The following is a 22,532-nucleotide window of genomic DNA, read 5'->3' as shown; positions in this document are numbered from 1 at the left end:
CCGTGGGCTGCTGGGTACCTGCTCAGGTGAGCTCCATATCCTGGGAGAGGGCTGTCCACGAGAGCCCCGTGCACTGGGAGGGGCGTACAAACAAGCTCCCTCTCTTTGCAGCTGGCACAGAGTTGCTTAGGCTGTAGATTGAAATCAGCCGAGGGCAGAGGTCAGGAGCAGCGTCGGGGGTCCCTTGGGTGTGGCCACCCAGGGAAGCCCTCCTGAATCCTGAGGTGCAGGGGTTTTTGGGGTCGGTCATGTCGACATGAGGACCACCATGTGCCCGACCTCAGCCTCCAGCCCCCGGGGAAGGAAGCCCCACTGTGGTGTATCATGCCGTCAGCACAGAGCAGCCTGGAGCGAGGCCCATGGAGCACGGACACTCCCGTCAGACTCAAGGTGACCTCTGGAGCCAGGACAGAGGCTCGGCCTCTCTGTGGGCAGGTGAACCTGCACCACACAGGCCCTGGTGCAATGCCCGTTCCGTGGGGTCAGCATGGGTGCACGCGGGTCAGCCAGTGTCCCTGTGCCTCAGCCTGTGACCGCTGACCACACTGTCCTGCTCTGCTCACAAGAGCGAGGCCAATGGAGGGACAACGGGGGTGGGAACAAAGCCGGGTCACAGTCAGGTGAGAAAGGGTCCAGGGAGCGAGAACCCGGCTGCTCTTGCCTAGTGCGCCGAGAGCTGACGTCCGCCCTGTAGTCAGTCAGTCGTCTCCCCATATCCTGAGATAGGGCTGCCTTTCCTGCACCCTGGGACAGGGTCATGCCTGTGTATACAGCAGGACACACAGCGGTGCCTGCTGCAAGCCCGATGCCTGCCCTCGCCATGTAGCTGGGGCTTGGTGACAGGGGACATCCCGACAGGACATGGGGCCGGCCCCGGGGAGGATGTTGGGGTGAAGCGTTTGGGAGCGTCTGGAGGGAACACCCACCTGTCAGCACATGGGGACTGAGGACACCGACCAAGGGGGGGCAGGCGGGGAGCCCAGGGAGGGTCCTGGGTCATCCCCGAGGCTGGAGAAGGGGTGGTAGCTGCGGGAGATGGCGGTTGGGACGAAGAGCTTAACACCCGACAGGAGATAGGCCCGCCGGGGCAGCAGGGGGAGGTGAACACTGTGCCCGACGGAAGGACGGAGAGACCAGCAGGCCCAGCCGTGGGCGTGGGTATCCGGGCTGCTCTTTGTTGGCCCGAACCCGAAGGGCCCCCAGCGGCCCAGAGCCCGGCTCCGCCCCCAGCGCTCGGGGCCCGGCTCCGCGCCCGGAGCCCGGCTCCGCCCCCAGCGCCCGGGGCCCGGCTCCGCCCCCAGCGCCCGGGGACTGGGTCCCGCTCCGGCCCCAGCGCCCGGGGCCCGGTTCGGCGCCCAGCACCGCTGGAAAACACTCCGTGTCCAGCCAGACCCCAGCCAGGAAGAGAAGACCCGTGTACAGCCTTAACGTGATTAATATGCCCAGAAGTGTCCTTTAAAGTCGGCCTCTCCTCTGGCTCTGATTCTACACTGAATGGTGCAGATAGCCAAGCAGGAGCAGACCAGCATCCCTGGTCAGGTACACCCACAGTGGCCACCCCCAGGAGAGCCTAGAGCTACGGGTACCCACGATGGCCCAAGAGTTGGGGCGGATGCAAGAGGTCCAGCCAGCAGGGAGTGTTGCTTTGTGCATGGGATCAGAGGTCGGCTCTGGGCATACCTCAGTCAGGTGTACACCGGGGTGTATGGACAGCAGATGGGAGATGTGAGGGCACCTGGGCTCCCCAGAAAAACCTTCAGGCCAAATTTAGCCCCCAACCAATCTCCCGGGCTAGCCCGCCCACCCCCCTGCCCCCCCACCTCCTGCAGAAGGAAGGCAGGCTCAGGGAAGGCTTCCTCTAACAGGGCCCCTTGGCTGGAGACAGGGACCACTCACCTGAGGACCCGTGCGTCCTGCAGTAAGGCCAACCCTACCCCAAAACCCACATCCTTACCCCTCCTTCTGTGGGGCATCGTGTGCCTCCCAGTCTTCCCACATGGCATCCGGGGCCTTGTCTCCAAATGCCACCACTGCCTGGAATGAGCCCGTGTCCACGGGAAGAAGAGTCAAAGGGGCATGGCAGGAGTCAAACGGAAACTGGTGGAGAGAGGGAGCAGCAGAGGAGAGAGACAAGAAGAGAGGGAGAGTTAGCAGCAGGCCTGCAGCCGGGCCTGCAGCCGTGAGGACGCCCGCGCCGGGGCCGGGGAGCCTGGCGAATGTGCTGCCTCACCAGCTCACCCACAACGGGCTGTAGTCTCTCCTCCCGCCCCCCCTCCCCCCCCGCCAGTCAGCAGGGGCACAGCATCATTTCAGAGGACAGAACAAGATGACAAGACGCATCCAGTGTCCCGGGAGAACAGAGATGGGAGGTGTGTGGCCGGACACTCCTCCCACCCAGGCCCACTCTCTGGATCCCTGAGTCTCTTTGGGTGCTCATCCGGGGTCAGCCTTTGCCGCCTGCAGGTCCTGAAGCCCAGCTGAAGGGTGAGCGGGCCATAAAACAAGCAGAACCCCTCTCTGAACCCCTCTCAGCTCCGTGAGCCCCAGCTCTGAATACAGGAAGAGCTCAGCGCAGCGAGCAAGGTGGCAGGAATACCGTGCCAGGGGTGCTACCCAGTGATTCCGGCTTCCTCATGGGCTTCCACTAGGAAACCGAGGATGCACTGCTCCAAAAGGGCCCAGGATGCAATAAACTCACTTGAGAATTCATCAAGGCTTCTAAAACCATATATTTGAGAAGTTCACTTGAGACACTAAATTATTTGCTGACAGAAAAACATTTGAGGGATTAATATAATGAAATGGAAACATGCAGACCAGTGTCACTCCCATGTGAAACATGGGGAGGAAGGACCCCCTCTCCCCAACAAAGTCCGGAGGCCTCAGAACTCCCAACACCCCCTCCCCCTCAACACACACTATTTGGGGCCTCTCTTCTGCTTGAAGAGCTCCCGATAGCAGCTGATCACGTTGTTCACGCCCCGGCAGACGCGGAGGCTGCGCTCCAGGTTGGGATCGTTGTCCCTGACGATCTGCAGGCCAGCATCGAAATGTGCTAGGGCCTTGGCCAGGTGCCTGGCCGTGAGCTGGCGGGAAGCCGTCGAGCTGTCCTCACCCTCCTCCCCGGCTGCCAGCTCCTGCTCCAGCCCCACCAGCTCCTCGTTGGACAGGTCTGCGCCCTGGCTCTGCAGCAGCTCAGCCACATCCGCCTCTGCCACCTCCCCGAAACCCAAGCCGTGCGCCAGCGCCACGACGTCCCGCCTGATCTGCGGGAGGGCCTCCCCGGGTCGGGGGCTGGCGTCGTGCTGGAGGCACTCGGGCCACAGCTTCCTCCAACCCCGGTTCAACGTCGCGGGCGGAACCTCCTCCCAGGACTCGAAGATGTTGTGCACAGCGTCCAGGATGCTATAGTCCCGCCAGAAGTCCGAGGCCGCTGACCGCTCGCCGGCGCCTCCCGCCCTCGCCGCCAAGAGGCGGAAGACCCTCCGCAGGTAGCAGGCCTTGAACGTGGCGACCACGTCCTGGGTCATGGGCTGGATGAGGGCCGTGGTGTCCTTGGGCAGGTACTCCACGCGCACGTGGTCGGAGAGGTCGTCCAGGTTCCCTGGGCGGCCGGGAGTGCTGTCCAGGACGAGCAGAGCTTTATACGGGAGCCCGTGCCGGGCGCAGTACCTCTCCACAGCGGGGCAGAAGAAGTGCACGAACCACTCCTGGAAGAGGCTCACAGTGACCCAGGCCTTCCTGTGCGAGCGCCACAGCACGGGCAGGTTAGGCTTGGAGAAGCCCCGGAGGGCGCGCGGGTTCTCTGAGGGGTATACCAGCAGCGGCTTCAGCTTGAAGTCGCCGGCGGCGTTGCTGCCGAGCAGCAGGGTCAGGAGATCTTGGGCGGCTGTGAACCCGGGGCCTGGCTTCTCCGCCACGGAAGGGCCCGTCCTGCCCGGCAGCCGCCTCCAGAAGAGCCGGGTCTCGTCCACGTTGAACACCTGCCGGGCCGTGTAGCCGCCCTCCTGGATCACCCTCCGCAGCAGCGCCGGATACCTGCGCGCAGCCTCTGCGTCTGCGCGCGCAGCCTCGCCTCCGGCCCCGAGGCTGCGCAGCCCGTGCCGCGCCTTGAAGCGCGCGAACCAGCCGCGGCTGGCGCCGAAAGTCTCAGCCTCGGAGCCCTCACCCTGCGCCCGCTTGAGCTCCTCAAACAGGCTGCGGGCCTTCTCCTGGACGAGCACCACGCTGACCGGCACGTCACGCCGGTTCTGGTCCTCGATCCACACGCTCAGCAGCCGCTCCATGTTCTCCATCACCAGGCTGCGGCTGCGCGTCAGCTTACAGGCCGCGTGCGGGGTGGCCGCCTGGGAGCTCGCTCGGATCTTGTCCTTGTTGTCACGAATGGTGGCCACAGTGGAGGTGGAGAGACCCAGTGCCCTCCCGATTCGGCTGAGCTTCTCTCCGGCTTCGAAGCGCCTCAGTACCTCCAGCTTCACCTGCAGGTTGATGGCCTTTCGGTCCCGCTTGGCACTTCGGCGCTGGCCCGCCCTCGGCGGCCTCTTCAGGGGGGGCTTCGGGCCCGCATCACTCTCTCCGGACACCACAACAGAATATTTACGTTCCCGCCCTGAGCCCGCTGATTTCAGGGCCGCTGCCGCCCCAGCCCTGACCCGCTGTAAAATGGGGAGACAACGTTTACCGGTGGGAAGTGCCGACGGGCCTGGGTAAAACCCTTAGAGGTCACTGACTAGTCTCTCTCTTTAGGTGGGAGATTCGGGGCCACATCCGGCCACTCGATGAGTTCTGGCCCCGTGGACTAAATAAACCTCACCCCCAGGATTGCAGCAAGCCTCTGGAAACCCTCTACCACTTTCCGAGGGAGCCCCCCGCTGACACCACCATCCCTAGTCACCTACTCGCCGGCCTCCTGAAGCATCCAGGGTGGCGTAATAAACCACAAACTGATGTCAGACCAAATACAGAACCCAGAAATTACCAGCACGTCATAGCCGGGCCCAGGAACGGGCAGCCACAGTGTATAAACCTCAGCTCAGAGCTTGGTGGCAACCCGGGAAAGCAGAGGAACGAGCTGTCCATGGAGCCGACACGCTTCATGGCCCCGAGCTTGCAAGACCTTGAGCAATGTCATTAATTAAGGGTGTCAGGACTCGAGGTTTTTGTTTTGTTTGTGTGTTGTTTTGATTTTTTTGGTTGGTTTGGCCAAGCCGCGCGGCATGGGGAATCTTAGTTCTCCAGCCAGGGATCGGACCCGTGCCCCCTGCCGTGGAAGAGTGGAGTCCTAACCACTGGACCACCAGGGGAGTCCCCGTTTTGGGTTTTTTTAATGGAGGAAATACTTGTGCAGGGTTCAATTACCCAGACGGGCTCCTGGAGAACCCGGCGAGGGGCAGGCCTGCCTCCAGCCTTGGGGCCCCGAGGTGGCCAAGGAGACCCATTTCCCAGTGTCCTTCCACAGGGGGGTGGGCCGAGCACCTTGTTTCTTCCAGGAGCAGCACCTCTCAGAGCCCAGCTCTACACTCTCGACTGATGATGGGAGTTTGACAGTAAAGCAGCCCTGGGTGTTCTCTGAGAGCTGCCGGCAGGACACCGGCTGAGCCGGACTTGGACAGATCTAGGCAGGGCCACCGCAGGCGTTCCCAGGCCTCACAGTGTCTCAGGAAGACCAGGAGTGGCAGTCAAGGGTGGGAAAGGCCAGGGTGCGGTCCACTCTCCCCCCTCACCTGGCAGGAGACCCCAGCCATGCTCCTTGGCTGGTCTGCCCTCCTTCCCATGTGTGAGCAAGTCCCTCTGTCCTCCTGGGGAAGCCTCCTGGGTTACCCACCAGGATCAAAGACATGCAGGCACCCCGTGACACAGAGATAAGCTTTGGTCCCTGTGTCTTGAGGCCATCCAGAGGACAGGCAGGCCCAGGGGCAGAAGAGCCAGAGGGGCAGCAGCCAAGATGAGGGTGTGTGTTCTGGGATGAGAAACCAACAGCGGCCCACATTCCCTAGTGGGGCTGGGCACATGACTCCAAGAGAGCCACTAAAAAGAAAGGCTGGAGCTGCCTGTGCCACTGGAAGGGACCTCAACACAAGACGAAGTGAAATCAGTGAGGTGCAGAGCGTTAATGGGGCTTCCTTTGGAAATGTCTGTGTGCCCCGTTCATACACACGCCCATGTGTGTGAACTGCACGTGTGTACAGGAAAGAGGAAGGGTGTACGATGGGTGGCAGTGGCCATCTCCAGAGACGAAGACTGGCTGTGGGGTTTCAACGTTATGTGCTTCTCTTAAGGTTTGAATTACTTTATAATGCATATACATGTTTTATATACATTTAAAATTTTTCTTTAAAACGGGAGGATAAATAACGACTGCTGTATTTCTATCTCTGTGCAAGAGAGACTACAACTACAGTAAGTCCCCTACGTATGAACGAGTTCCGTTCTGAGAGCACGTTTGTAAGTCCAATGTGTTCGTAAGTCCAACGACGTTAGCCTAGGTACCCAACTTACACAATCGGCTATACAGTACTGTACTGGAATAGGTTTATAATACTTTTCACACGAATAATACATAAATAACAAACAAACACAAAAAATAAAGAAAACCTTTTTAATCTTACAGTACAGTACCTTGAAAAGTACCGTAGTACAGTACAACAGCTGGCATCCAGGGCTGGCATCAAGGGAACAGGCAGGAAGAGTTACTGACTGGAGGAGGAAGAGGAGGTGGGAGATGGTAGGGCTGAAGGATCGTCAGCAGTAGGAGACGGAGGGCAAGTTGCAATTTCACTCACGCCTGACGTGGATGGCACAGGTTCTGGCTCCTTGCTGGATTTAATTCTATCTACCCTCTTGTAAAAACGATCCAGTGATGTCTGGGTAGTAGCTCTTTTTTTCTCGTCATAGATGACACGGTAGCACTGGATTGCATTCTGAACGGCTGCTGCAACCTTCGTGTACCGTTCTACATTCGGGTCCTGTGCCTCAAACACTAACAGCGCCTCCTCAAATAAAGAAAACCCCCTTGCCATTTCCTGCGTTGTGAATCTCTTCGGTTCTTCAGTTACTTCTTCTTCCTCCTGTCCCTCTTCATCCTTTCTCTGGGCCTCCAGTTCCATCAGGTCTTCATTAGTGAGCTCCTCATGTTGCACAGCAAGGAGTTCAATGAAGTCGTCCTCTTGCAGATCTAGCTCCAGCTTCTCGCTGAGGGTCACTAAGTTGCTGAAGACCTCTTTGGACTCCTCATCCACCTTCTCAAATCCACGAAAATCGTGAACAAACTTCGGGCAAAGGTTCTTCCAAACCCCATTCATGGTGACGGCCGTAACCTCACTCCAGGCAAAGTCAATGTTTTTTATGGCCTTGTAGATGTTATAGTCCTTCCAAAATTGTCGCAAGGTTGTTCCTGATTCGTCACTTGCCTTTACTGCCTGACGAAAAGTGTGACGTAAGTAATATTTCTTGAAAGTCGCTATAACTCCCTGGTCCATAGGTTGGATGAGCGCCGTAGTATTCAGTGGCAGATGCACTACTTTGACGTTGGGATGAAAGTCGTCCATGAATGGGGGGTGGCCCGGAGCATTGTCAAGCAGCAAAAGAATGTTGAATGGGACGTCCTTCTCCAAGCAATATTTCTCTACCTCCGGGATAAAGTGGTGGAAAAACCAGTCCTGGAAAATGGCCTGTGTAACCCAGGCTTTGGGGTTACTCTTCCACACAACAGGAAGAGAGCCCTTGGCTATGTTTTTAAGGGCTCTTGGGTTCTCTGAATGATAAACTAAGAGAGGCTTCAGCTTCATATCACCAGAGGCATTGCCACCAAACAACAGCGTGAGCCTATCCTTTGATGCTTTATAGCCCGGCATCAACTTTTCCTCCTTACTGATGTAACTTCGGTCCGGCATCCTCTTCCAGTACAGTCCTGTCTCGTCCACATTAAACACCTGCTCGGGTAAATACGCGCCTTCATCAATAATTTCTCGAAGCGTTTCAGGAAATTCCCGGGCAGCTATCGTATCTGTACTCGCTGCCTTGTCACTTACTTTTACATTGTGAAGTTTGGCTCTAGCCTTGAACCGGTGAACCCAGCTACGGCTGGCATTAAAAGATTTGCCCTCTGATTCTTCGCCGTGTTTCTTCTTCAAGTCTTCATAAAGGCTCTTAGCTTTCTCTTGAATCAGCATTAAGCTGAGTGGGACTCGACGCTGACGCTGATCCTGCATCCACACACTGAGAAGTTTCTCCATCTCCTCCATCACTTTTCCACGCTTCTTTGTTATTATTGTCGACGTCATCGGCATAGCAGACTTCACATGTTCCATGATCTTGTCCTTGTTCTTTACGATTGAGCCGATGGTTGAACGATTCAGGTTATAAGAATGAGCGACGTCTACCATCTTTTCGCCTCGCTCCACTCTCTCAATTATTTTCACTTTTGTTTCCATCGTTATCGCGTGGCGCTTCTTAGCAGTACCAGCTACATCACCGCTGCTTTTACGCTTGCTTCCGGACATCCTGGGCTTGAAATAAAGATACTGTACTACTGTACTCTATACAGTACTGTAAAGCACACAAAAGCACAACCACTTGTAGAGGATGCACGCACATGACAATGTACGCCAGACACGTGAACTAACTTACGTGATTGGACATGCGAACGCATGTTCGCATCTTTGAAAGTTCGTAACTTGGAGGTTTGTGTGTAGGGGACTTACTGTACTCTGTATTCAAATGGTGTGAGCCTGGGGAGGCCCCATCCTCAGACCCAGGAGCTGGGAGAGGGTGAAGGGCAGGTCCTGAGCCCAGCCTGAGGGCGAGGGGTGGTGGGGGTGGGGGCTGGGCACAGCTGCGGAATGTGACCCTCCACGGCCTGGGGTGAAGGGCGGGGGAAGGCGGGCGGGGTCCCACAGGATGTGGCATCTCTGACTTTGGAGGACTCACAGCTCACCTGAGCTCCATCCGTGAAGGGCTTGGCCGGCTCTGCCAGGTCTCCAAACCGTTGGTCCTCGGGAGGGGCCTGGGCCAGGGCTGAGGGGAAAGAGCAGTGTTAGTGTCTGCAGGCCCACCCTGGGGACAAAGGGGTGAGGCACCCAGGCCCATTAATCAATCCGGAGGTCAACATGTCCTACTGGCCAGACACTCTGAGCCAGATGACACACCGCTTGCCCTCTGATTCACAGAGAACACCGTACCCTGGGTGACAGGCAGCCCCTTCCGATGCCCACACACGTACGTACCTCAAGAACACACCCAAGGCCCCTGAAACCCAAGTCACTGAAACACCAAGGAAATAGTCATTAGAAGCTTCCTTCAGCTGCAGCTCGGTGGTCAGTAAAGGGCTGACTCAGCAGGCCTGAGCTGTCCAAACCCTCCACACTCCAAACGAAAGTCTGGCCCTTGACCTGCTCCTGGGAGGAGACCTCTAAGCCCTTGGAAGATTCTGCCTGATAAGAACATCTTTGTTTACCTAAGTTCTTGGGTCACACAGATAGTTCATGCTAACAATGTGACATGGTAGTAACCCTGGGCCACACTGTACAGGTCTGACCTCTGGCGGGAGTTCAGGCTGAGTAACTAAGGTCAGTCATGTTCCATAACTCGGTGACTGACCCCCAGTAAAAATCCTGGACGTCACTGCAGGCGAGCCCCCCAGTGGCAGCATCCTGTGTGTGTCGTTGCACATCACTGCTGTGGGAATTAAGCACGACCCACACGACTCCCACAGGAAAGGACACCCGGAATCTCGTGCCTGGTATCTCCCAGACTAGGCACCTTTTTCCACCGCTGACTTTAATCTGCATCCTTTCACTGTAATAAACTACAACCACGAATATAATAGCCTTGTTGAATTCTGTGACTCCTAGCAAATCACTTGAGGCTAAGGGGGGTCTCTGGGACCCCCGAACACACAGCAACAGTGACAGCCAAGGAAGAGCTTGGGACATCATTCTGGTCTCCCTGATAGCATCAGCGCAGTCATCTCCAAAACCACCCAGAGAAAGCCAGGGCCAGGTCCTACCCTCTCCCATGTGGGGGCATCGAAGGGGCCAGCAACAGGCTGAGAGCAGGTAAGGGTACGGAGCAAAGGCAGGAGTTTTCGTGTAAACGTGAGACCATGCGGCTTCAGAGCTGAGTGGACATAACCATGCATGCCCCAGAGGATCCTCGAGAGCACCAGGCCTAAGTCCGTTCAGTGCCAGCAGGCTGCTTTCTCGACGTCCACACTCTTACAATGCAAAATCTCTTCTAATAGTGCGCGTCACCTAAGCACCCGTCCAGTGGGAAGCTGGGAACGGGCACAGTTCCCTAAGAACAGGCCCCTAAGACGACAAACGCTGCCCATGGCTCAGAGAGCAGCCCAGCACGACAGCCAGACACCCTAGGAGGACTGTGGACCCATGCGTACAAGGTGTCTCACCTGCACCTCACGTTCATGCCTGGGTGAAAACCAGTCATGCATTATCAAGGTTTTCTTTAGCAGCAGCTAGATCCAGTTTGCAGTTTTTCCAACATGTGCAGAACCAGCTGCATGCTGTCCCCCTGGGAGACCCCAGCACCATCCAGCAGCAGCCCCACCTCCCAGCCCCTCCTTTGAGTCTCTAACTGTCATAATTCCGACCTCTTCCCGGAGCGGACACAGTTCCCTGCAGTTCCTACCGCCATGACACCTTAGAGTTCTTTCTCTACTTTTTCACTCCTTCAATGCCTAGGTTACACTCTCTATATTAAATCCCCTCTCTTAAAACAAGTGGTGTGTTAGCAGTTCCTCAAAAGGCCAGAGTTACCATGTGATCCAGCAATTCCACTCCTAGGTATATAACCAAGAGAATAAAGTATACGTAAGTTCACGTCAGCATTAATCGTAACAGCCAAAAGGTACAAACAACCCAAATAACCGTAACAGATAAATGAATAAACAGAATGTGGTATAACCACACAACAGAATATGACTAGGCATAAAGATGAATGACGTACTACACTGTGGATGAACGCTGGAAACACTACACTCGATGAAAGAAGCCCATCATAAAGAGCCATGTATGACTCCAGCAAATGTATGATACCATTTAATAAAACGTCCAGAATAAGAAAGTGTACAGAGACACAAAGCAGGCTCCTGGCTGCCAAGGCACTAGGAAAGGGAAGAATGGGGAGTGGCTGCTGGCGGGCACGGAGTTTATTTGAAAGTGATGACATTAGACATGGGTGATGGTTGTACAAACCTGTGACTATACATTAAAACCCACTAAGTGTACCATTTTTTGATTATGTGGGTTAGAGCCTAATAAAGCTGGGTTTTTGTTTGCTTGTTTAAGTGCTATGGTTTCCACCCCTCGATACAAGGGGCCAAGCAGGCAAAAGGAACTGCACAAATACACATGAGTAAATAAGTAAACACATGCCAGGGTGGACCGAGGCGGTAACCAACCATCTCTCCTCCCTGCTGCACGGCTGTCACCTCCTCACAGGTGCGGAAGCACACGTCCAAGGTGAAGACGTCACACAGCACGAACTGCAAAGCCACCCCTGGCCGGGCCGACCTCTGTGCCCACCTCCTCTTGCCTCCACCCCCTCTAGAGAAAGAAAGACACCCTGCTTGTGATTGGAGGTCTCACTGTCCAACTCTCAAACCAGACTGAGCTCCAACAGGCCAAGGACCTTGCCTCTCTCCCTTCCCTGCTGGACCCACAGGGCCTGCCACATGGCATGCACTCCGTGACTTTGTCAGGAAGGAGAAAAGGAAGAGAAAGAAGGCCAGTGCACCTGAGCAGGGGAAATGCTACGCCAACCCCAGGCTCACACCTCTGGAGGCTAAGAGTCTAGAAAAGTCTCCAAACATGTCACAGCTTCTGAGTCTTCTTCCCAGAGATGAGGACACAGGGCCTGGGCAGAGCGGGCAGGCACTCAGGACCCGGCGTCATGAGTTGTGTCCCCCTGCACTTTCCCTGCCCCCAAGCCCAGTCCCCCGTGGCTCACCAGTCTCCTGCAACATCTGAGCGAGGTCCTCCACGAGTGCCACAGCCTCCTCGCCACTCTCGGGGCACTGGGACTCCACCCAGACCCGGGTGTCAGGTGGCAGCACGCCCAGGAACTGCTCCAGCACCAGCAGCTCCAGCATCTGCTCCTTGGAGTGCACCTCGGGCCGCAGCCACTGGCGGCACAGCTCCCGGAGCCGGGCCAGCGCCTCGCGGGGCCCTGCTGCCTCCTCATAGCGGAAGCTCCGGAAGCACTGCCGGGGGTCCCTACCAAGCCCAGGCAACAGGGTCTGGGGCTGAGGCTTGAAGAACGGTTCAGGATCCCACAGGGCGGCCTCATCCTCCTCCATCTTGATGATCACGAGCTCTTCCTGACCGATGGGTGCTGGGTCGGCTGCCATGGCGAAACCTGGGGAAGCTGGCCTCTCTGCCTTCACTCAGGCCACACACACCGTCTTCCTGGGACACACACCCACCCAATCAGGGCCATGGACCACCCACACCCCTCCACCGACTCACAGCCTGCAAGGTCACTTGCTGTGGCGGAAACTGTCCCCACACCTGGCCAGCTGACAACCTGGCAGGGGGACACGTCCAGCCTCGACCTCCCTATCTGTGCCCTCAAGAGGATGCCTCACACTGGGAATCTGGTTAGGACAGTGAGGGAGCGCTTCCTGCAGGGAAGCCTACAGGAGTTCAGGCCAGACTGGGCCAGTAGGAGGGCTGCTCCTGGGGATGGGGCGTGGACGTGTCCAGTGTCTCAGTGGTGGAGAGAACCCCATCAGCAGCCAAGAAGAGGTGCTGGCGGGAACTAGCAGAGACTCAGTGCCCAGGGAGGGTCCGTGCCCAGGGAGGCTCTGTGTAAGTGAAGGATGCAGTCTGTGGGGCACTAGAAAGAGTGATGTGGGGGACAGGCTGGAAGGCCAAGATGGTAGTGGGGACGGCTGCAGTGCAGCCGCACAGGGAGAGCAAGAGCTGGTTCCTACACTGGAAGGACTTCCTTCCCTCATGGCACAATCCTATGGGGCCTGAGAGGCTCGGCCCAACTCAACTAGTCAAGGTCAACAATGGACAGTGAGAGAGACGTCCACGCTACAGTGCTAAACAAGAAAGTAAGCTGTGGTCCTCCTCAATTGACATGATCCCACTAATGTTAAAATTTCAAAACAAAAAACAGGAGCTACTGCTACAAGTGTTCAGAAAAGGATCCTGAAAACCAGCAACGCCTCAGCTGGCAATTCTGGAGAAAGGAACTGGGGGAGGACCTCTGCTTTTTCTTTTGTAATGTCTGCAGGGCACCTGAGTTTTTCTGCCAACGGCCATTTGCTACCACTGTAACTTTAGAAAAGAACACAGATTGGGACTTCTTCCCTGATGGTCCAGTGGTTAAGAATCTGCCTTCCAATGCACGGGGTGTGGGTTCAATGCCCCGTCCGGGAACTAAGAACCCACATGCCACGGGACAATTAAGCCTGCGCGCCACAACTACTGAGCATGCGAGCCGCAACTAGAGAGAAGCCCGTGCGCAACGAGAAGCCCACGCGCCGCAATGAAGATCCCGCGTGCCGCAATTGAGACCCGACACAGCCAAAAAGAAAAATAAATAAATATTTAAGAAAAAAGAACACAGATCATTTTCAATGCCAATGCACGTCTTTAAAGCATTGGTCAGGGCTCCCCTGAACCAGGCCGCCCCATCCAACAGCCCCCAACCCCCGGCTCTCACCCCCAAGCACCCTGAGATGACAGCTAGAGTAGAGGACGGTCTACGTAGCGGAAACAGCAAATGCGAAGGCTGTGTGGCCTGGGCGAACTTGCACAGCCTTCGGCCAGGGAAGGATCTGGATTTAATCCCCCTGTGCGGGGAGCGTCCCCCCACCCCGCCCGCAGTCTCACTTTATAGAGGGACGCACGCAGGTGCAGCAGGAGCAAAGAGGTGGTCTGAGCTGCAGAAATCCAGGAAGACTTTCCAGGGGAGGTGAGTTTACGGGGAGCTGGGTGGAAACGTGGACAGAAGCCCAGGAATTCCGCCGAGAAAGGGACTAGCGCGGGTGCACGTGCACGACCCCCGAGGCATGGCGAGAGCCCAGCTCGGCCCAGAATCACTTCCGGTGCAGGCCCAGCCCCGCCGGACTGCATGTCCCAGCAGCCCACGCGCCGCCCTTCCCCGTGGACTCGCCGGAGTCCTCGGAAAGCAGCTGGTGTTCCCCCGCCCCCCCTTCTCCTGCCGCCCTCTGGCCAGCTGCACACCCTACCCCGGGCTTTTCCGACGCCTCCACCGCGTCGCGCCCAGACTCACCGCCCCAGGAAGCCACGCGGACGGCGTCAAACAACACCGTGCTGGAACAAAGACCAACCACCCTGGGGCCCCAGGACCACGAGCTTCCGTCCGTCCCAAGGACTACTTCCGGTGCCTTATGCCCACCCCGCCCCTTCCCTCTCTTCCCTAGCAACCACCCACCTCCCCACGACAGGCCAGCGCACGGAGGTGAAGGGGAGGTAACAGTATACTTCTGCAACTCTTTGGCGACGTGCGGCGCCCGGAAGTGGAACGTGCGCAAGCCCGGCCCTGTCCGCGAAGCCCTCTGGGAAATGTAGTCCTTGGCCCGCCACAGTAAGAGCCCGGGTGACCTACAGACACTACATTTCCCAGAAGGCAGCGAGCACCAGCGCTCGGCGCCGCCGGGAAATGGAGTTCTTCAGGGGCCTGCAAGGGGGCGCCAGTGGTGCGACTGGCGGTGTCCAGGGTTCCGAGGTAGAGTTATGGAGCCAGATGGGCCCGTCCGCGCGTTGTCTCCGCCACGCCCTGCTCGCGCGACCTCATATCCCCTCGCTATCCGTCCGCTCGACTGTGCCAGGTTGCCCCTCAGCTGCCTCTCTACTCCCGCCCGGCGGATGTGGCATTTCCTCCCACCTGGTCACCTGCCTCTTGCAGCTGCTGTGCCGCACTCCGCCTCCATCGAGGCTGCTCCTGCTTCCCCGTCCTCAGGGCTTCACCAGCCAAACCGTGCTGGGCCGCCTAAACAGGCCCCTCTGTGATGCCTGGCATTTTGAAATGACCGGTTTCCAAAAGCTGGGGCAGCACCTCCCCAAAAAGCCTTCCCTATCATGTCCTCTCCTCTGACCCCAGCTAGGTTTAGGTCCCTCACAAGTCGCCCGTCATAGCCGTCGTCACACAGAATGTAACAGCCTTTGGACCGGCAGCTCCTGAAGCCAGTCTCTCCCACCCTGGTCTCCCCAACACCTAGCACATTACAAGTGCTTATAATTTGTGCAGTTTATTAATCCAGTCAGTCACCAGGCTCCTAAGAAAAGCTCTTCTACTTCTCCTTGCCATCCCTTTTGCCACTCTCCCCAAGAAAGCAAACAAGGGGCCTCATCTGACCTTTCTCCCAGGAAGGCTGGACCCTGGAACCCCTCCCTGGCCTCCAGCCCCTTTTACGTATTGACAGCAGGCCCAGCACTTCAAGTGTTAGCTGGGACAGAGGTAGAAGGAATCCTTTCTCCCAACTTTACTCTTGGCATGCGTGTGTGTGTCGCGCGCACACGTTCACGGACACATGCGGGTACCTGTGTCGAAAGGAGTCCAGGAGGCCAGGCAGCCCTGTCTCACCGCCTGTGGCTCACCTAGCTGGAGTACAAGAACTCCTTCCCTTGATGACTCTCTGGGTTTTGGTGGCCCATATGGTATGTCTACAGAGTCAAGTGGATACCCCAGTGTGCTTGCTGTTACAATCTAGGGGGACAGGAGAACAAGCTGGAATGACGGAGATAACAAGACCGTCCAAGGAGCCAATCCACTGGAATTGGAGCCATGTTTCTAACCTTGGGGAGAGGCTGGGCTGCAGCCAATGTGCTGGGAGCTGACCCTGAGGTAGCCACTGAGCCCTCAAAAATGGCTGAGATTTTCCAAAGAGCTCTAGATCTGGGAGACCATCAAAGTGTCAGAAGGCTCAGCCTCAGAGGCTGGAGGGAAGCCAAGACAACCACGGCACAGAAACCCAGGGAAGAAAATATCTCCAAACCAAGGAAAGCCACACACGCCCATAGGCTCGGGCACAGGGAAGGTACCAGAAACCTCAGACAACACAAACCGTGGAAGCCAGAAAGAGTGAGGATGGCACGGAAGGTGAGCAAGGAGAGCAGGAAACCCCCACCTAGAGTTGGCTACGAAGAGTAACAACGGTGCACGGACAGGTCAGGGTTGACAAATAGGAGAGGCTTGTCTCAACCCTGGCCCCTCACCACAAGGAAGGCTACCCTGGTGGGCTGTGCTTGGCAACTGCTGTGCTACAGGGTGTGTCTCTGACACGGATGGGCACTCCTGGGTCCCGCAGCTCATCTGCCAATCAGAGAACGCCACCCTCTTGTTCCCCAAGCCTGACACTCTGGGTGCCACTGCACAAAGATGGCAGTGCATGAGGTACGAGAACCATGGGTGAGAAGTGGCAGTGTCTACCCTCCAGAAACAAAACATCATCAGACAAAGCTCATCTGAGGTCAGGCCCAAGCCCTAAATCACACAGGACAGCCAAAGAGGTCTGTCCTTCAGGGTTTGTGCCCTTGGCCACTTGCCCACCCTCTGTGGGCCCCACCTGGGGTGAGTGCAGGCTTTCTGCCAACTCCTTTGTTGCCACCATCATGGGGCCCCTTGAGGCCCCGCAACTGCCCGAGCCTGTCGCCTCCTTTCCCGCTGCAGCTCTCGGAGGTGGGCGAGGGCACAGTGGACACCCCGGGACACCCGCAGGCTGCGTTCCCGGTTGGGATCGTTCTCTATGAGGACTCGCAGGCCAGCAGCAAAGTGCGACAGCGCCTGGGCCAGGTGCTCAGGGCGCAGTGCACCCACACTTACTTCCTCAGTCTCCACACCCACCATGGCCTCCATGAGATCTGACTCTGGTCTTCTGGAGGCCAAGCCTTTCCCCGCCTCACAGGGCAGCCCAGAGTCACTGACACCCCCAACCTCCACCTCCTGGGGGATGCTGCGGGGCGAGGGCTCCCCATGGGCCTGCGGCAGGTGGGCAACACCGGCCTCAGCCACATCCCCGAGGCCTGCGTGGCTGGCTAGTGTCACAGTGCTGTGACGGAGCTGGGGGAGGGCGTTGGGCTCGGGGGCAGCAGCGGGCACGCACTCGGGCCACAGCTTCCTCCAGGCACCGTTCATGGTGGCAGGCTGCAGCTCTGCCCAGGCCTTAGCGATGTTGTCTACAGCGGTCATGACAGTATAGCTGCGCCAGAACTCCCGCACGGAGGGCCGGTCTGTACCCGCCGTCTCCTGGACCAGCTGGCTGAGCGTGCGGCGCAGATAGTGGGCCTTGAAGGCGGCAATGACACCCTGGTTCATGGGCTGGATCAGGGCTGATGTGTTCTTGGGCAGGAACTCAACACGCACATGCGCTGAGAGGCCACCCAAGTGGACAGGGTGGCAGGGTGCGCTGTCCAGCAGCAGCAGGGCGCGGTGTGGGAGGCCATGGCTGGTACAGTAGCTTTCCACAGCTGGGCAGAAGCAGCCAGTAAACCACTCCTGGAAGATGCTAGGTGTCAACCAGTCATTGCGGTTGGAGCGCCAGACCACAGGCAGGCTGGCCTTGGAGCAGCCCCTGAGGGCACGCGGGTTCTCCGAGGGGTACACCAGCAGGGGCTTCAGCTTGAAGTCACCAGCCGCATTGCCACCAAGCAGCAGGGTCAGGTGGTCCTTAGAGGCCTTGGGCCCAGGCCCAGCTGTCCCCTCCAGTGCCAGAAGCATGCGCTCAGGCAGCCGCTTCCAGAACAGGCCCGTCTCGTCCACGTTGAAGACCTGCCGTGGTGAGTAGCAGCCCTCCTCCAGAATGGCGCGCAGCACCACGGGGTAGCGTGCGGCAGCCTGGGCGTCGGCCACAGCCGGCTCATCCGTCAACAGCACATTGTGGCGAACCTTGAAACGGGCAAACCAGCCATTGCTGGCCCCGAACGTCTCGGCCTGGGCGCCGCTGCCCTGCTCGTGCTGCAGCTGGGCAAAGAGCCGGCGCGCCTTGTCCTGGATAAGCAGCGTGCTGACAGGCAGGTTCTGCCGCTTCTGCTCCTCAATCCACAGGCTCAGGAGGCGTTCCATGCGGCCCATCAGCACACCCCGGCAGCGGGTCAGCTGGGTGGTGCTGACGGGCGTGGCTGCCTGGGAATTGGCCCGGATCTTATCCTTGTTCACGCGGATCGAGGCAACTGTGGAGGTGGCCAGTCCCAGGGCCCGGGCGATCTGTGTCAGCTTCTCACCCTCCTCAAACCTCCGAAGCACCTCCAACTTCACATGCAGGGTGATGGACTTCCGGTCCCGCTTGGCACTGTGGCGGAGGCCAATCCCAAGGGGCGCCTTCCCCAGCACCTGCGGGTGGGGGGTGGTCTTCATGCCGCTTCCCCGAGCCATGCACCTCAACAAGCTCTCTCCCCACTGCCCGTCCACAGTAGCTACTGCCGTGCCCACAGTGGCCTCTGGGCCTCTCCCGCCACGCCCGCCTCTGCCTGAAGAGGAGAACACATGGGCATTAATGTGTGAGTACATGAGAGTCTGGACCACTGCCTGGCCTTCCCATGCTCTGACCTGAGGCCCCCAGCCCTGCTGAGCACTGCCTCAGAGGCAGGCCCAGTCCCTTCTCTCCCTAACGCTAAAGACACTGCATACACACTTCCGAGCATACTTTGCGTGTACAGGAGCATTTCATTTAGTTTTAGCTTATGAGACCAAAAGAAGTGCTGTGGGGAGACTTTGTTTTTCCCCCAGAAAACCTCTTGCAACCACAAGGAGATGCAAAGAGTCTAGAAATCCTGACCCATCTCTCAGACACTGATGAGCAGAAGCATCTCCATGCTATTCAGAGACATGGAACATCAGTGTGGGAGACTGAATAATGGCTCCTAACCACACCCACATCCACATCCCCATCCCAGGAACCTATGAGTAAGTTCACCTTTCAGGGCAAAAGGGACACTGCAGGTGTGATTAAGTTAATAATCTTGAGAGGCAGAGATTATCCTGGATTATCCCAGTGGGCCCTAAACGTAATCAGAGGGATACTTGTAAGAGGACACAGAAGATTTCACTCAGTCAGAAGGCAATGTGACCACTGAAGCCTAGAGCTTCCAGAAGGAACCAGCCCTGCCAATACCTTGATTTTAGCCCAGGAGCCCCATTTCAGATGTCGGACCTCCAAGACTCTAAGATAATAAATTTGTGTTGTTTTAAACCACTAAGTCGGGACTTCCCTGGTGGCGCAGTGGTTGAGAATCCGCCTGCCAACGCAGGGGACACTGGTTCGAGCCCTGTTCCGGGAAGATCCCATATGCCGCGGAGCAACTAAGCCCATGAGCCACAACTACTGAGCCTGCGCTCTAGAGCCCGCGAGCCACAACTACTGAGCCCGCGCACCTAGAGCCCGTGCTACGCAACAAGAGAAGCCACCACAATGAGAAGTCCGCACACCGAAACGAAGGGTAGCCCCTGCTTGCCACAACAAGAGAAAGCCCGCACGCAGCAACGAAGACCCAACGCAGCCAAAAATAAACTAATTAATTAATTAATTTAAAAATAAATAAACCACTAAAGTCTGTAGTAATATGGTAAAGCAATCACAGGAAACTAACACAGAAGGTAACCTCCTTAATTCTTGCCACCACCGTGGAGTACCTGGGGATAGAGGAGGAAGGTGGTTCTCCACACAGCAGTCAGAATGATTCTCTAAGAACCAAGTCGGGGGGAATTCCCTGGCCGTCCAGCGGTTAGGACTCCGGGCTTCCACTGTAGGGGGCACAGGTTCAATCCCTGGTCAGGGAACTAAGATCCCAGCAAGCCGCACGGCGCGGCAAAGAAAAAAAAGCAAACAAACAAAACAGTGGCTCCTCTGCTCAGAGCCCTCTCAGGCCTCCCACCTCTCTGAGTCAAAGCCACAATAATCACCAGCTTTGTCAAGGGCCTCCTTTGTCCTTTGCGTACTCCTGACCACATCCTCAGGGCACACTAAGGGCACTCCCGACCCAGGGGCCTTAGCTACTGTGGCTCTTTGACCCACTGGGGGCCCTTCCCTGTAATCTGCATGGCTTATTCCCTCTTCTGCAGGTCTCTGCTCAAATGTAACCTAATCACCTATATTTTATTATGCATCCATCCCACGTTGCCTGAGGTAAGGAGCTGTACCTACGGAGCACTCTGTTGGGTCTCCAGGCCCAGGAAGAGAGCCTGGCACTTTGGAGGCATCCAACAGTCACTTGCTGACTGAATTACTTAATGAAGTATAGTGATGGAGGCAGGCTTCTCGCTTTGTCCCTTTTGCATTTCAAACCATGTGAAAGTAGCACCTGATCAAAACAGTAAAAGTTTTTTTATGAAGGAATGCGTGTGAAAAACAAGGACAGTACCTGACAGGTCTTTGTGTTTTGGGAGTGTCTATGGCACCGAGGAAGAGTACCTTCAGGGACCCATGGGCTGCACCTGGCTTAAAGGGGAGGTGGGCATGGGGAAGGCTTCCTGCCTGGAAGGAGGCCCCAAATTCCGAACCACTCACGCGCCCATCCCTCCGTCTCCACATGCCTGCCTTCGCCTGCTCACCCACAATTTTTTTTTTTAATAAATTTATTTATTTATTTATTTTTGGCAGCGTTGGGTCTTCGTAACTGTGCACGGGCTTTCTCTAGTTGCAGCCACTGGGGGCTACTCTTCGTTGAGGTGCGCGGGCTTCTCACTGCGGTGGCTTCTCTTTGTTGACGAGCATGGGCTCTAGGCGCGTGGGCTTCAGTAGTTGTGGCACGCGGGCTCAGTAGTTGTGGCACACGGGCTTAGCTGCTCCGCGGCATGTGGGATCTTCCCCGACCAGGGCTCGATTCCCAACCACTGCACCACCCGGTAAGTCCCTCACCCACAATTTTAAATTAAATTCATTCATTTTCACCCTCCCGCTCTAGAAAGTCCCCAAGCCCGCCCACGGGGAAGGCTCGAGACTACATTTCCCAGAAGGCCGCGGGGCCGCCGGAGGCCCCGATTGGCCCCCTCGCGCGCGTCCGTTCCCTTCCCCCCACGGGAACCAAGGGTATACGCGCCTCGGCCCCTTCCCCCCGGAGCCCGGGCTCCCACGCGCCCGACCGCTCTCACCTCCGGACCGCGACGTGGGCCGGCTTCCTCAAGTGGGCCGACTGAGCTGCGGTCCCTCCCCATCTCCGGCTTCAGGTGCCGCTTCCCGGCGGCGGCCGAAGCCAGCCTCTATCTTGTCGGCGGAGGCAGAGGTTGCCGGGCGACGGCCGGGATTGGAGGAGGCAGCGTGGGCCCCGCCCCCGATGGCGGGCTAGGTGCTGCGTCCAGTCGCCCAGGGCCTACCGGGAAACGTAGTTCGGCGACGAGGCCGCCGAGCACAGAGTCCAGGCGGGGGCGCCCAAGGCCGCCTCTGCCCAAGGCCGGATTTCTCGCCTATTAATTTCTCTCTCCTGTCTTTCCTGCCATCTACTTTCGGTCTCTTTCTTTTCTTTCTTTTTTTTTTCTTCTTTCATAAAGTTTTTAATAACCTATAATTTTCTTACATGTGCACTAGTAACCTTAAAAAGACAAATATTTACTACCAAATGTTAACTACTGTACAGTTTACAAAAACATATAATTTTAAGAATTTGGAATAATAAAGGGAAGGTACCTACTTCAAATGAATTAAATAAGAAAATTCCACTTTTTAAGAAATTTAACCAGGAAATGGGAACTTTCCAATTTCTCTAAAGGAACACCAAAATATTTTACTGAAGTCAGAGAACTTACTATTTTTGTTCAAGACTTCATCTACATAGTTTTAAATAAACCCTAAAAAATATTTTCCAGTATATGTAAGGCCTCTACACAGAGCGCACGACTAGGGAAAAAAGGACTCCGTCAGAATGAGAAGCCATGAAGAACAGAGATATGTCTTGTTCACCTTTACATCTCCAGTTCCTACCATAGTGCCTGGCTCAAGGTGAAAATGCTTAAGCAATGGTTGCCACTTTACATTGAACCAGGCAGATACATCTTTGGTCCAGTTTTCATTCCATATTAAGCATGACCTGAGCTGCAGTCCCGGTTCTTGGCCCTTGACCTTAAATTGAGTAAGGTAAGCCAATATACATACACTTTCTACATCAGCCTTCTGACAGGATCCTCAGAACTAAATTATCACAGGTTGTGAATCTTCTCTTACGTGGTCTAATTCTTATTTCTTGAATAATATCAGTGTGCAAAAGTAATGCACTTTCGGGACTTCCCTGGTGGCGCAGTGGATAAGACTCCATGCTCCCAATGCAGGGGGCCTGTGTTCGATTCCTGGTCAGGGAACTAGATCCCACATGCATGCTGCAACTAAGAGCTCGCATGCCACAACTAAGGAGCCTGCCTGCCGCAACTAAGACCTGGTGAGACCAAATAAATAAATTTTTTTTTAAAGTAATGCGTTTTCAGTGCAGTACAAGTATATTCGTACGAGTAAGAATTGAATAAAGGCCTTACTTTTCCATGTCTTAAATAACAGATACATAGCATCTTATATTATGATGTAATTAGCAATTTTTAGACACTGAACATAATACACT

The 22,532-nt window shown here is 56.4% G+C and overlaps 2 protein-coding genes across 3 annotated transcripts; both read right to left on the bottom strand.

Annotated features, from left to right (window-relative positions):
• Positions 1 to 2,369: 2,369 nt before the first annotated feature.
• On the bottom strand, positions 2,370 to 14,355 carry LOC114888817 (tigger transposable element-derived protein 1-like). Of its 2 annotated transcripts, none has more exons than XM_029211375.1 (4): positions 14,263 to 14,355; positions 11,965 to 12,422; positions 8,936 to 9,015; positions 2,370 to 4,655 (listed from the first exon to the last, which is right to left on the bottom strand). In XM_029211375.1, exons 2-4 carry the CDS (start codon positions 12,362 to 12,364, stop codon positions 2,919 to 2,921), a joined length of 2,217 nt encoding a protein of 738 aa, XP_029067208.1. In that variant the 5' UTR covers positions 12,365 to 12,422; positions 14,263 to 14,355; the 3' UTR covers positions 2,370 to 2,918. The 2 variants fall into 2 exon arrangements, with proteins under 2 accessions (XP_029067208.1, XP_029067216.1); XM_029211383.1 differs by lacking the exon at positions 14,263 to 14,355 and adding an exon at positions 13,860 to 14,139.
• A 240-nt stretch (positions 14,356 to 14,595) lies between these two features.
• On the bottom strand, positions 14,596 to 21,509 carry LOC114904129 (tigger transposable element-derived protein 1-like). Its single transcript, XM_029237634.1, has 2 exons — positions 21,079 to 21,509; positions 14,596 to 18,458 (listed from the first exon to the last, which is right to left on the bottom strand). Exon 2 carries the CDS (start codon positions 18,361 to 18,363, stop codon positions 16,603 to 16,605), a length of 1,761 nt encoding a protein of 586 aa, XP_029093467.1. The 5' UTR covers positions 18,364 to 18,458; positions 21,079 to 21,509; the 3' UTR covers positions 14,596 to 16,602.
• Positions 21,510 to 22,532: the final 1,023 nt, after the last annotated feature.

The sequence above is a fragment of the Monodon monoceros genome, unplaced genomic scaffold, assembly GCF_005190385.1.
Source record: "Monodon monoceros isolate NGI ecotype Baffin Bay Population unplaced genomic scaffold, NGI_Narwhal_1 Super_Scaffold_10, whole genome shotgun sequence".
Classification (NCBI taxonomy): Eukaryota; Metazoa; Chordata; class Mammalia; order Artiodactyla; family Monodontidae; genus Monodon; species Monodon monoceros.
This window is presented reverse-complemented; position numbering and strand designations above follow the sequence as displayed.